Here is a 15307-nt window from a genome sequence, read left to right on the forward strand (position 1 = left end):
ATACTTATTCTGTTTTATGTGATGTTATATTAGGTAGCAAATGCTTCAAATAAAGGGAATTATGAATAATGAGAATATTTGGCTGAAAGTTACCTTGGAGATCATCTAACGCCTTCATGTTATGAATGAAGATTGTTTCTGTGATTATACAGCAAATTAGTGGTTAAGTTGGAATCTTCTGATTCCCAATTTAGTACTCTTGCCTTTATAGCACACCGTTAACCGTTTCAATAAAAATAAACCATGAAGACATTATGGTAGTTTTCGTTTAAGATTCCTAGATCAGATAAGGAATTGTATTTAGTGTTTGGTGTCATGCTTAAGCAGAGGAATGTTAGCAGAATGGATAAGCACTGGATTGATTCAAGGGAGTAAGACGTAAATGATGATACTGGAAGCCGTATAATGGAAAGAAGGAACTGTGAACGTTTAGAGAGGAGAAGAAATGACTTTGGGGAAATGGAGGGGGGCATCATAATAACTTTTATGCATTTGAAAGAGTTTTTGGAGAAAGACTTAGTCTTTGAGGTCCCAAATGAGGTAGAATATGGGTAGATGACCAATTTCTATAAAGTATAAAAATTAATTTTCTCTTGATTTAGGACTAACAAAAAATGTAAGGGAAAGTAGTGAGTACCCTGTTACTGGTGTTGGGTGAGCGGAGGCTAGATGGTCCTAATTGATAGGAATGATGTAAAGAGAATTTATACACTGAATAAAAGTTGAACTAGATGACCTCCTAGGTCCCTTTCAATGATATGATAACTTGGAATAGGTAATTAAAACAATATTTCTCTAGACTGAAGTGAGAATCAAAGTATTTCTCATCTCCCATAAACTTCATTTGTTTAGGTAACTAAGGATATATGGAAAGCCTCTGAATTTTCAAAGATTAGAATGATCAGACTCAAGATACATTTAAAAATATCTTACTGGACGGATAATTTGGTCAGCAAACTTTCTAAAAGTATTATACAATGATTCTAAAATTTACTAACCACCATGGGAAGTGCTATTTTAGACACATACAAGTAATTTTTTTTGATGTCTCAAATTAGATTTGGGAAAATTGGCATGCCTTCCCTAAAAATGTAGCTAGAGTAAAAATTATCCTATAGGAGTATTGTAGTACTTTCATCCAATAATGTAGCCCCCTTGGTTAGCTTTATCTTGGCATATTTTAAACTTTGGGAGGTGCTCATAGTCTTGCCTGGTGTTAAGGTCTATAGACAACGACCAATCCATGATATAATATGGGCCAGTGATGTGCAAATTTCCAGCTCTCAAGTCAGTAGGTGTTTGTAAATATTTGTATATACATACAAAATACTCTGTGTTTACTGATTGTGAAACCATGTAATACAGGTTGTTGTTGGCTTATGCTGAACTTCTTGAAAGAAGCCCACTTTGAAAATGTGTTGCTGTTGAAGCTAATAGTATGATTCAGGTACTGTCTTTCAAAAGTACTGCACTTAAAGCTTGTTTTAAAGACATGTATTGGTAAAAACTTCTGTACAGTGTCAAACTAGCATTGTGTACATTCATTTTCTGAAAAGTATCCATTCTTTCCTTAAATATGAAAGTGTGATTGTATTTGGCATTTGCCAAAAAGATATTTTCAAGTTAAGTGGAATTTGTTAGATAGAATTACTTTCTTAAACTTTTGGTGTTTGTATTTAAATTGGATATGAATGGATGTTTAAAGTTAACCAGGAATCATATTTCTTTTATGAATTGTAATAGATGTTTTGAATGGGTGTTTCCCATGTGAGAACTCTGTTAAGTACTTGGGTCAAAATTGTTAAAACCATGTTTCTACTTTTGTGTCAGATAGAGGAAAGGGTCGCCAGAGGCAAGCCATTTTGGGAGAACACCCTTCTTCGTTTAGACATGATGGCTATGGTAAGTTTGTCAAGGCAGAAGGAAGGTAGTATAGACAAACTATTAGAATTTTTGCATTTCTGATGAAGAATGGCACATTTCTTATTTCTGTTTTTCCTGCTCGCCTGACTTGGTTTATATGGGATCAGTCCCTTATAATGTACTCCTAAGGATTTGTCTAAAATCCTTTATTTTCTTAGGATATTGATATATTATATAATCCTTGAGATAAATGAGAACTGTTGGTTGGGAATTGAAAGCTTTTTTTCCCATTATATTTTCTTTTGTTTTGATTTTGATTAGTAATGGATTCTGGTCTGTTAGGCTCAAAAAGAAGTATTATTGCTCAGTAAGTGTATTTTCTTCCATTCTAACGATTATGAACAAAGAGGAATTTTGAGTAATAAAGTTAGAAAGAATGGAATATTTGTCAAAAAGGAAACATGTATCTGGTTAGATCCTTGATTCTTTCTTTTAGCTCTACAGTTGGTATTTTGGCTTTGGTTAAATTTGTTTTTATTTAATTCCTCTTCTAAAACTTCTCAGTTTTAATGTTTGCTATGTTATTGACCCTACCTATTCTGTGGTTTGTGTTTTTAAATATTTTTTAGTTTTTAGCAGTAGTTATTGACCACACCTATTCTGTGGTTTGAAGTTGAAGTGTAATACTATTAGAAGTGGTAGAAAATAGAAATTGCTATATTGTACTCTTGGGATTTATCATTGGAAAGCCCAGTGTTGCCTTTTGTTGGAAATGTTTTCAGATTGCCTACATGTTTGATGACCATTCTTAACTGTGAGTTTTAGCTTATTCCCTAGTGTCTTTTTTTTGAACTCCAGGGGTTTATTACTTCTGTGTTTTGTGTGTGTGTGTGTGTGTATATGTATTCAAGTTTCTGTGGTCATAAGTTTATATGGCAGAAGAGACTGAAACAATCTCTAGGTTAAATCTAAACAGTAATTGTGGTACACAATGAAAATCTTACTATGATCGTTTAGTAGTGTGTTCCTTAATCATTTTTCTTAGTTTCTTTCTTTAACTGAGTAAGCATTAAATATAGTCATATGGGTAGTTCTGATCCTGCAGTAAAGAAACACTTATTAGGAGCCTACTGTGCTTTTGCAAAACGGAGTGTTACAGAAGAATTGCTAATCACAAGTTTGTAGTGTAGTTATGGAGTATATAACTGTGTCATGCAGTCAGCTGAAGGCTAAAAATTGGTTAAATGTTTTGCCAAAGGGGGCTAGAAAACTCTGAAAGAACAGATGAAGGATAGAGAACTCTACTGTAGTAGTATTGACAGAGACTGTCTTCTCAGAATGGGTTTTCAGGTTCGCCTTCCTTTATAAAATATGTTTTACTGACAAATTGTATAAACAAAAGTGTTATATGCCCTAGAAGAACTTTTTGTTTTATAAAAGCCTATTGTGAAATTCTTTGTCAGTTTCATGCCCTAATTTATTTAAAGTGTGTCTGTAAATTTTAAATTGTAAGCTTACTTAAAGAGATGCAGAATTCTTTGAAGTGACAGTTGTTAAACAGGGAAAATTCAGGCTCTTGAGAGTCCTGCTGAGAAGGAATGATTGTGATAGAATTGTGTAGAGCTGTCCATTCTGAGCTATATCCATTGAAACATTTAACTCTGATGATAATTTGTTTACTTTCCTAGGGAAGTAAGCAGAATAGGATATAGGAGGAAAGAGAGAGAGAGAGAGAGATGCATAAAAAGAGGCAGAGAAGAGAAGATGAGGAAACTGGGGAAAAAACAAAGAAGATGGGAGTGGGTGCTAGTGATACTGAGCTTTTTTACAAATCCTGTGAATCATATCTGTATCCTTTTTTTTTATTTTACAAATCCTGTGAATTGTATCTGTATCCCTTTAGATCAGCAGTTTAGCAAAACAGGGTATTTGCGTTTTGGTGTCAATATCATGGGTGGCTTTTTATTTATGATGGTATGTGAGAAAGAGGGAATAGAGAAACTTTATTTAGTTAGATTAATTTTATTAATTAGTTTATTATAGCAGTATAAATCTATGCTTTCAGAATTCTTTAAATTTGGGAAGCCCAGCCCTGTAGGGTGAATGGGTAGAAGCCTTCATACTTGAAAAGTGGCAAAAATGAATATACATATTTATTTGCTGTGAGCCCAAGAAAAGTTTATATATTAATTGCTAGCATCTTTGGACATGGTTCCTGGACCAAAGATTTTAAATTATCAAAGATGGGAAATGCCTTCGAAATGTTAATTCCATTTATGTAGCATTCTTCCACATAAGCGAATTTTTTTAAATTCCTGAAGCATTAATTTTTTAAGCACCAAAACTTTTTGCATGGATTATTTAGTATAGAAAGCTTTTAAAAGACTTCTATTTTTAATCTTCTTAAACAATATAGGTAACAGTTTAAATAGCGTAGGTAACATAATTTGATCCTGATGGCTCAAGGTCATAATTACACACATCAGTTATTCTTTTGCACTGAATTCGATTGTTACCTATGGCAGTGGACTCAAAGTATTTGGACCTTGGCCAATTTAAGCAGGGAGGAAGTTTCCACTTTCTATGAAAAAGAAAATTTAGTGATAATGGCAAAGTGTCATTACTGTACAAGCAAATGGTAGCAGTATGGGAGTAGTATAATATGTATCTGTACTTTTGCAGTAGGGATAAGAATGAGTGATGTTTGACCCGACTGTATGTATAACAGTCTAAATTAGAGGCCAAAATATATATGGTTACTAAAAAGTAACTCACCATGAGCTATATTGATAGTTTTGATAAACTACAATTACCAGCAAGAAGAGCAGTTGAAAACCATGACCAATTTAAGGCAGGACTAATGATGATGCATTGATAAAGTATTCCTCCACAAAATTGTAAGACTTCACACTGTTCGCTCAGTGTGCTCAGTGGTAGTGTTGCTGTGTTGTTGGGAATGGCAGCTATATTAGGAATACTGAATACTGCATTGGAGTCCACATAAGCTCTAATAGCGTGCTACGATACTGAAATATAGTAGTTCTTAGTAACTCACTTAGTAGATGACAAGTGTGTCTCTTAGTCTTATATGAAAATGAAATTCAGTAGCATTACATATGCTTTACTTCTTGAGAAACAAGGGAAGAACTTGGGGTTTTTGCACATCAGGAGGACTTTTACATGTACCCTAGAGTATGTTTCTATAATCACTAACTCACGAGTGCCTGAGTGATTTCTGAGCTACATGTCTCCATCTTAGTTGCTTCTTCTGAGTTCCTTATGCCTCTTTGCTGCTGTAAATGTGCCCTATGCCCACTTATAGTATTAACAGTTTCTCCAGATTCTCTCATTACTGTCTATTCTATTCACTCTAGCTTTATTTTTCTTATTTCTTCTAATGTTATGGATGGGAAAACCAGATAATTTAAAGTTGTTTAGAACTACTATAAAGTTAGCAAGGATTTTTAGTAAGGATTCTCAATATAAGTGACATAGATTGTGTATGTTTCTATGACAGCAGTTTCAGATACTCAGGCATTATTTTCTTCTGGGTTATTGCTATTTCAAAAAGTGGAGGTTGCTAAATAATGACACCTCCTTGTTGGTGAGGTATTAACTAAATCTAGGGTTTTAGTTTCCTAAATTAGAATTAGAAGAATTAAAATACTAACCTTGAAAGTACATTATAGTAAAATATATTTCAAGGAGACAACTTTTCAGTGGAACTAAAGGTGTTCTTTTTGTTATATCCATATAGAGATCGTTTCCTAGATTTCACTGTATATTTTATTGTATTATCCTCCAAAAGAGGTTGGTAGAAGTTTGTTTTTTAGTTGGAGGTATAATTTATATACAGAGGTCCAAAATTTTGCAATGATTTCCCCCCTCTATCTTATGGCCTGATCATATATACTTTTTTTTGTTAAACTACTATTTTTTAAAAATATAAACTTAAAGCCTGAGGTATGCAGGTGTGTGCAGGTCAATGTATATTAGATTTAGAAACAAACATGAATGTTGTTAATTCCCACAGGTTATATTTGAATATTCACACATTTGAGTTTTCCTTGAACATATGTCAAATTAGCTAATGTTAAGAATTTATTTTTTGTGTGGTGAAATGTATCTGCTAACATTGTGTTTTCTTTTTTTTTCATCATTTTTATAGGATCCCATGGTCCATTACTGCCTTTACCAAGTCGTTACAGAATGGGTTCTCGAGACACACCGGAGCTTGTTGCCTATCCACTACCGCAGGCTTCTTCCTCTTACATGCATGGGGGAAATCCCTCTGGTTCAGTTGTAATGGTTAGTGGATTACATCAGCTAAAAATGAATTGTTCAAGAGTTTTCAATCTGTTCTGCTTATATGGAAATATTGAAAAGGTAAGTTTCATTTTATATTAATTTCTTTTGCTAGGATATCTAGTAGGAAAATCTGAAAAGGCTGCAAATATGTGTCTTCTCCTTGTACTAGGAACATGCAGCTTCTTTCAGTAGTTACCCACAGAAGCTAAAAATCCATTAGGTAGGAACTCTAGAAATTATTTTTTGTTGGTAGGTAATCAATATAGATTATTGGTTCCAAAAATATTTTTAAATAATTTACTAATATGAATTGAAGTCCAAAACAGTAGTTTAATCAGTTGCTAGAGTATTTTAGGCATAAAACCTATATTTTTTTAATCATTTCAAAGAGATTCTAGAATTTAATACGTTGAACTGTGGGATTTGAAAGAGCAGTGACTTTCATGTAGCTGGGTATACATAAACATGTCTCAGAGCTTGGCCACAAGTCATGAATTTTAGGAGAATTCTGGATTGATACATTTCCCTCCCAAATGCTAAGAGTTCTAATATCTTCTGAGGAACAGTGTGCTTTTAGCTCAATCATTGTTTGAAACTGACCCACTTTGGTAGAATGTGTCCAAGATGCCGTCCGGAGGCTTACGCTCAAAAAGTAGCAAAACGTTTAAATTTTACGTATTTTCGAAGATCTTTAAAATTGTGACTTTATTTTTACCAGATAACTCTGTGATTTCTCCAGATCTGTGATGTTTTTTGTTCATTGATACCTCACAAATACTTAGAATACTCCCTGTCATAAAGTGGATGCTAAAATATTTTTGAAAGAACCATGGAAAATTTAACTAGGTAGTCTTAAGTGACCAATTGTTTGATACACTTGCTTGAATTTCAATACTGTAGTAATGTTATTTTTCCCTGTTGTTTTAAGTGATTTTAGTGTTTTTTTCACAACAATAAAAAAGTATAAGCATGTGAGTCATAAGTATGTGGGGGGAGGGGAGCATGGCTTAGAAAGTTGGTACTATTAGTTATTACTCCATTAATTCTAAAACCTCCTTGATCTGAAGAAGCAACTCAGAAAAATCTCTGAAACAAGAATTTCCTCAACAGTTTGGTTTAGGGGATAACATATGGGATATATCTGCTTATATAAGTAGCTAAGTATACGTGGGACAGATTTAGCAACATTGGGAAAAGTAGTTCAGATTTTTTCACACAAACATTTATCTTAACACCTGGGTGTTTAGTTAAGGTCTAGGAACTGCAGGCTTGATAACTAAATGGGCTTTAATGTATATTTTAACCTTCTTTGCATGGTGTTACTTTTCTGTTTGTGCTTTTCACATTTGTACACAACGAGAATCAGGCAATTTGAGCAACGTCTTTAGTAGATCTTTGTCTTTTGTGTTATCAACCAATTGTCTCATGATTTAGAAACCTAAATCACTTTTTCTAATAAACCTTAAGTTTTTTGTATGTTATTTGAACAGTTTTAGTCTCTCTTACTCCACATCCCAAAATGTTTAAACATTTTAAATGATACATTGTTAATGTCATCATAATCCTTCAAAGACCTGCATATAGTTAATTTTTTTCCGACTTGGAGATTTACCAGTACAAGAACTACATATTTAACATATATATTTAGTCACTATTAGATTTGTAGGATGTTATTGTATTAAATCAAGGGAGAGAAATTTTGCCCACAAGAAGGTAGTTGATTTTAAATAAAGCTGAAAAGGTCTGCTACAACTGGGTTTTGTTCAAGTGCAGATATAGTAAAAAAAAATGATAGACTAGAGCATTAAAATTGACAGTTGCAATGGTTGATATAAGTGCTGTGTTGCACTTGTTGCGTAAATACATTTCGGATATTGATTAGAGGTTAACAGCTAAGAAGGAAGTGTGTTCAAGGTGTCAGGAATGTTAGTGGTATCTAATAGCTGTTTAGGGACTTTTCAAGGAGTAGGCACTATGCCGAATGATTATCATACTTTATCCCATCTGTAACCCTTATAGCATTGTATACTAAAATGGGAATAATATAAGAGGATAAGTATGGCCTCTGCCCAAGATATATATCATGAAAACTTGTGAAATATTGACTATTTTTAAAAATTGCTCTTAACCTTACACAGCCTTCCTGCTAGCAATGGCTATCTCAAGTCCGTCTTCCATTATTTCTACATAAACGTCTTGTTTATTGCTTTAACAGCACTCTGAATAGTTGGTAATTATTTACTTTTAATTTTCTGACCTACTTACTAAAATATTAGCTTCCAAGAGTTCCATGTCTCGTTCACCATTAAATCCCCAGTACCTAGCTTATCAAAACATATTAGGTATTCAATAAATATTTGTTGAATGAATAAATATTGATGAGTTCTGCCAGATGCTATCAGTATCTCCATTTTATTTAGAAGTCTGTGGCTCAGAGAAGTGAAGTAAATTGCCCCACATCATACAATTAATAAATAATGGAGCCAAGGTAAGCCTGTGCTCCTCTTCAATAAGCTATACAATAGAATCGTAGTCTTCCTTTTTAACTTTCTTGAATTTTGATAAGAGTTGAGTGTCCAATAGCACAGCAGAATAAAGTTAAGATTCCAGGTGATCTTCTATATTTGACATCAACCACTTAAATCACATTATCTTTTAGAAATCCTGTTACTGTAAAAGGGAACTAAATGGTCACCTTTTTGGGGTTTTATATTTACAGGTAAAATTTATGAAGACCATTCCTGGTACAGCATTGGTAGAAATGGGTGATGAGTATGCTGTAGAAAGAGCTGTCACACACCTTAACAATGTCAAGTTATTTGGGAAACGGCTTAATGTTTGGTAATTATCTTAAGTGGTAAATTTAAAAATATTAGAAAATCTTTATCCTTTTTATTAGAGACGTTAATTTCAATTTTGAATATTTTAATGTAATTAAGGGCACATCTGAAACTAGCAGCTGTAGTATTGTCATTTTAGACAAAGTATTAAGGTCATATAATTCAGATTTTTCTTACCTATACCTAGTTTTTAGTTTTATGATCATAAAACAGCATGTTAAAATGAGCAAGTTTTTATGTTAAAGTTTTCCGATATGAGAATATATTCAATAGATTTTTCTTGCTAATTGATGTCTAACCTATAAGAGTGATTGATTATAACTCAACCTAAATTTGAATATTTAAGTAAATATTCAAAATATCAAATATTTAAGCTGTATTTAAATAGCTACATATGCCTTTTTTATTAAGATTGATGCAGGCATATATGTTAACATCTCGAGACTGGCTACTTGCTGCTTTTTTATCTAACAAGGTATGTTCTGTACGTTTTTCCTTTCTAATCTTTAGTGTGTCTAAACAACATTCAGTTGTTCCAAGTCAAATATTTGAGCTGGAGGATGGTACAAGTAGCTACAAGGATTTTGCAATGAGCAAAAACAATCGCTTTACAAGTGCCGGCCAAGCATCTAAGAATATAATTCAACCACCGTCATGTGTTCTGCATTATTATAATGTTCCACTGTGTGTCACAGAAGAGACCTTCACAAAGGTGGGCAGTAAAATACAGGTTGCGTAGAATATTCCTATCTCCTATTTTAAAATATATTTTAGCCTCATTTTAAGTCTTGCTCTGTTCTTCTGTTTTTGATATTATTGTTAGTATTCTGTTATTTATTTGATACTTTATATAGTTCATTTTTTGACCATTATACTTTTCTGGCCTCCATTCTTTATTGGTCTTTTGTTGGTTTGTGGCTCAATCTTTTTGCGAGTTGGAATTAGAATGGGACACCCTTACTCCTGCATTGAGAAAATTCTTTTACTATGTCCTTAAATCTCACCCATAACAAAATTTTGTATATCCCTGCCTTTTCCCTAACCATAGGAAATGCTTCAGAAAAGAAGTGATTTTCTGGAACTTTACTCCCTACCTTAGGTACTAGATAAATCCTGGTCAACTCTGAGAATAAATATTTTAGTTACAAATCTGTGGTTTTTTGTATAACAGCTCGTTATTTACATAGTTTATAGAGTATCACTATTTTTAATTGATTTTCTCATTTGACATATTAATCTAAAAACATTTGATTTAATTCATTCTTCTCAGATTGAAAACTTAAATGCTGCCCTAAAATTTACTTTCTAAAAAAGGTAGGAATATTATTCTGGCTGTATTTTTAATGGAGTTTTACATTTCTTTGACAGTTGTGTAATGACCATGAAGTTCTTACATTCATCAAATATAAAGTGTTTGATGCAAAACGTAAGTGCACATTCCCTCTGCTTAAGTTTTCTGGTTAAGTTGATGAAAAGCAAATACTGGATTTGTGTTTCTTTGTTTTGTTTTAGCTTCTGCCAAAACGCTTTCTGGGCTGTTAGAATGGGAATGCAAAACTGATGCAGTAGAAGCCCTTACAGCACTTAATCACTACCAGATAAGAGTTCCAAGTAAGTAAAATGATGTTGTAATTATTCAAGGGGAGTTAACTGTCAGAAACATTGACAAAGAATTTAAAACAACATTTATTAGTTTTTCTTACAGGGCAATATGAGGGAAAAAAAGGCATGTAAATCCCACAATCCACATAACCCTTGTATTAGTTATCTATTGCTGTGTAACATTATCACAACATTTAGCAGCTTAAAACAGCAAATATTTATTGTCTTACTGTTTCTAAGGGTCAGTAATCTGTGTACATTTTAGCTAGGTAGTTCTGGTTCAGGGTCTCATGAGATTGCAGTTAGGCTGTTGTCCAGGTCTGTGGTCATTTCAAGTCTTGACTAGGGGCTGGAAAATCCACTTCTGAGCTCACTCATATGGTTGTTTGCAGGCCTTGTCAAGCCACATTGGCCATTTCAAGGTAGCTGACTTCCTTCAGTGAGGGATCCGAGAGAGATGAAAGCAAAAGACAACAACAGAAAGCACAATGTCTTTTATAACCTAGTGGTAGAAGTGCCATACATCACTTATGCTGTGTTCTTCTGGTCACACAGATGTGGGAGGGGGCTGTACAGGACTGTGAATACCAGGAGGGTAGGGATCATTGGGGCCATCTTAGAGGCTGGCTTCCACAATCCATACTGATCTTTTTAGAATAAAGCAATACATATATATGGTTAAAAAACTCAAATAGTACATGAAAGTACAAAATGAAAGTTAATGCCTTCTATAAATTCTAACCTTTTTGTCTCCTCCTCTTATTCCTCCTCTCCAGTGTATATATAGCTACATTTTAAAAACTTACGTTGTTGTTCTATACATGCTACTCTGTCCCTTGTTCTTTTCACTTATATATCTTGGAGCTATTTCTTTATCAGCACATGCAAAATACCTGTTTTTTTCTTTTTTTAAAGCATTTGCAGAGTAGCTGTTCATAGTAGCGATGTACCACAGTTTATTTGATTTACGCATTTTCCCACTGATGAACACTGGTTGTTTCCAGTTATCTTTTTCTCTTACTGTAACAAATATCCTTATAGTTGCACTTTTGTATTTGTAGGGCAATTTCCTAGTAGTGGAGGGCATAAAAGTTTGTATTTTGGTAAATGTTGCTAGATTGCCTTTTAGAAAGTTTGCACAAGTTTACATTACTATCTGTGGTATATGGAAATGCCCATTGCCCAATACTTTTAGCAACACTGAGTGTTGTCATACTTTTAACTTTTAGCGGTGTGATAGATGAAAAATGGTATTTCATTGTTTTAATTTCTGTCAAATGAAATTGTCACTTTGTTTATTCTTTCCATAACCGTAAATGGCTTCTTTTTTACCATGCAAAGAATGCTCAAGTGCTCAACTTTCAAAGCTTTGTGCTGTGTATTTACTTTGATCTTGGATCTAAAGGATGTTAAAACTTTTTTTCTAAATAATAGGAAAAAATTGTTATTTTATTAGGTGTGATTACAAGTGATAATTAAAGAAAACAAAGAAAAATGTGCACTGAAGGATTTATGGGTGGAATAACACATCTAGGCTTTGCTTTAAAATATTCCAGCCCCAAAGAATGTGTGGAGGGCAGATAGAGGAAATAAGACTGCCAGATGTTGACAATTATTAAAGCTAGGTGATATATATGTGGGGGTTCATTATACTAATCTATATAGTTTTTATGTCTGAAAATTTTCTTAATAAAAAGTTAAAAAATAAATAAATAGGAATACCTCCTTTCATTTTACTTTTAGTCACAAAAGTAAATTTTAAGTAGTGAGCCAGGCTTAGTTTTTGATAGAAAGTTTTAAAAGAGTTTAAAATTAGATGCATATTTGAGATATATTCAAGATAGTATATGAATTGTAAACTCCTTGGAGGCAGGTACAGTTATTTTTCTTTTTATCCTATGCAGTGTCTTGCAAATACTTGTTGGTGTGTATGCTTTTTTTCCTTTATAGGAATTTTTTTACGTTAAGGAGCTATAGCTTTTAATACTAAAATTCTGGTACATTAAGATACCAGAATTGTTCCTTTGCATAATCAGTTGATGAAGAATTATCTCTGCTCTGTCTGAAAAGTTAAAGAAAAATGTATAAAATGGAAGTACTTTTGTGGATTATACCCAATTTTTTATTGAGTAATTTTAGAATTTATATGCCCTATTAATGATCAGAGATTTAGTACTAGATCTCCCAGAACTTTTTCAGCTCAGTAATATCTTCCTGTACTGTACGTTCCAGTCTTATCTCAGTTCCCAAACTGTATTTGACTTGGCTTTTATAGAGGAATTACCCTGTGATAATATTTTCTGCTAAGTGAGCTTTGCAGATGGACATAGGCCTAATCCTGATACTATTTATTTGTAACGATCGATTAATTCACTAAAAAAATACTGAATGCCTTGTATGTGTCAGGTCATATTTAGAACAGTAGGAAAGTAGTGATGGCCTTTGTGGAGCTTACCTGCTAGTAGATATGAACAAAAGGAATCTTTCCCTTATCTTATGTAGAATTTTCCTTGTTTATATTTCTGCTTCTAACACTATAAAAAGGTGAAAGAATTTACTCTGCTAATTCAAGGTATTCTTGAAAGTTTGATGAAGTGGATTATTAACTTTGTTTTTAAATTTTTTACAGATGGTTCCAATCCCTACACATTGAAGCTTTGCTTTTCTACATCATCCCATTTATAAGAAGAGAAGAGCATGTTAGAATTTATGTTCACCTTTATTACAGTTTTAAAGCTACACTTCATTAAAAGAAATTTAAAATGGTTGATCTAAGGTTGCCTTGCATACTTTGATTTAAGGTCCTGTTCTGTAATAAACAAGTATTTTGCCTTGAGTAAATCTGTTGTAAAATTAAATATTGAATTGTTTTCATTTTAAAATAGATTATCATAATGTAGACTATCTACAGCCTCCTTGTAGATTACGCAAATATATTATTTCTAATCTTATTATTTTTCTTCCACAGTGAAAATATATTTGCATTCTTAATGCTAATTATCTGCAAGTATTTTTCCATTGTGTATGAGATGAACGCAGGTGAAAGTATTGCATTTTAATATTATAGAATTCTTATTATATGTTTAGATCTTTAAGTATGTTGCAGTTATTCATATTAAACATAACTTGTATTTATTAAGTATTTTAATCAAGTTTGAGAATAACATTGCACATAATAAATTTTAAGTATTACAGATTTAGCTGATTTTATATTTCTGAAAGGCTAACAGGCATATAGATACAGTTGTACAGTATGCACTCAAACTTATTTAAATTGGTGTGTTTTTTTTGAAGTCATTGTCCATTTGTATTGATGTGCCTCTGTTTCTAGTTCTAGTTTGGAGATTTTATAAAGTTACAACAATGAGTTAATGTGTTCATCTTCATTTGTTGCATGTGACTTGATCTTGGAAACATGTCTGATATTTGGCATTGAGATTTTAATAGAAGTTATTATTAACACTTCCTCTTCTAGATAATCTGAGATCCATGGATGGGCTTTAGGGAGTCTGAACCCCCTAAAATTGTATGTAGAATTTTTGGTACTTGCATTTTTATTTTTTACTCTTGAATCCATCAGTAATATATGTATTTTTCTATATGGTGCAAGGTATAAGGATCTAATTTTATTTTTATTCAAAACAGATAGCTATTTGTTTCAACACCATTTATTAAACATTCTTTCTCTCATTGGATCTGTTTTTTTCCTTTTTTGGAAAATAGCACGTCATACATAGGCAAGTAAGATATAAAGACTAAACATGGTATTAAGAGACTATTAAACACTTGTTACCAAGTTCACAGCTTTTTTTATAATAGAAAACTGATATAGCCGTTTTATTTTCATCTTTAAAAGAAGGGAGAATATGTTTTATCTACTTAGAATAACTGTGAAGTCTTTAGCTGGCAATAGCAGTATTGTGATCTTCAGAGTTTTAGTTTGCATGTAGAAATCTCATTTAGAGCTTTTGTAAAAGCTTTATTTTGAATTTTAATATAAAAAAGGCAATTGTCTTAATCCTTTTAGAAAAGCAGGGGGTTAAAAAATTTAAGAGCTGTTGAATAGAAAGTTTAAATGGAAACTAAACATATTAACATTTATTTCCCCTTGAATTTTGAAAGCAGTGGACCAGTGTCCCTTCAGCCCTCTAAAGATCTAGAAAAATTTAGGTTCAATCTAGAAGCATTTTAGACCCTTATCATGGAGCCCAATAAGTGAAGCCAAGTGTAACTTGTATATGAATTGTAAATGTTTGATAGCAGACTGTGTATATTCCTCATTCATTGCCAATTTAATACGTAAGTTCACCTAAGTTTACAATAAACCAAGCTTTTCTCCGCCCCCCCCCCCCCCCAGTATATACCTTTCTATATTTGTTGCAAAATTGGAATGTCTTAATTTTAAAAGGTAACTTGTGGGGCCCCACCTGGTAGTATAGTGGTTAAGTTCCCGTGCTCTGCTTTGGCAGCCTGGGGTTCACAGGTTTGGATCCCAGGCACGAACCTACACATCGCTTGTCAAGCCACGCTGTGGCTGCATCCCACATAAAAAAATAGAGGAAGATTGGCACATATGTCAGCTCAGGGCCAATCTTCCTCATCAAAAAGAAAGATAACTTGTGAATATATCTAATAGTTGTCTCCTTCCCTTCCCCTCCCTCTGAAAACGAATATGAATGTGAGTGTTATAGATT

The 15307-nt window shown here is 32.9% G+C and overlaps 1 protein-coding gene across 2 annotated transcripts in view; it reads left to right on the plus strand.

The window, feature by feature from the left end:
- HNRNPLL (heterogeneous nuclear ribonucleoprotein L like) overlaps positions 1-14303 on the plus strand; it is a 35021-nt gene extending 20718 nt beyond the window's left edge. The window contains exons 7-13 of one of the 2 annotated variants that reach the window (XM_014832928.3): positions 1831-1902; positions 6032-6249; positions 8891-9012; positions 9522-9723; positions 10380-10437; positions 10524-10622; positions 13243-14303. In XM_014832928.3, the coding sequence (XP_014688414.2) occupies positions 1831-1902; positions 6032-6249; positions 8891-9012; positions 9522-9723; positions 10380-10437; positions 10524-10622; positions 13243-13298 (827 nt within the window). In that variant the 3' untranslated portion in view covers positions 13299-14303. The remainder of the gene's footprint in view (positions 1-1830; positions 1903-6031; positions 6250-8890; positions 9013-9521; positions 9724-10379; positions 10438-10523; positions 10623-13242) is intronic. The other variant, XM_044772274.2, reaches the window with a different exon arrangement.
- Positions 14304-15307: the final 1004 nt, after the last annotated feature.

The sequence above is a fragment of the Equus asinus genome, chromosome 6, assembly GCF_041296235.1.
Source record: "Equus asinus isolate D_3611 breed Donkey chromosome 6, EquAss-T2T_v2, whole genome shotgun sequence".
NCBI classification, from domain to species: Eukaryota; Metazoa; Chordata; class Mammalia; order Perissodactyla; family Equidae; genus Equus; species Equus asinus.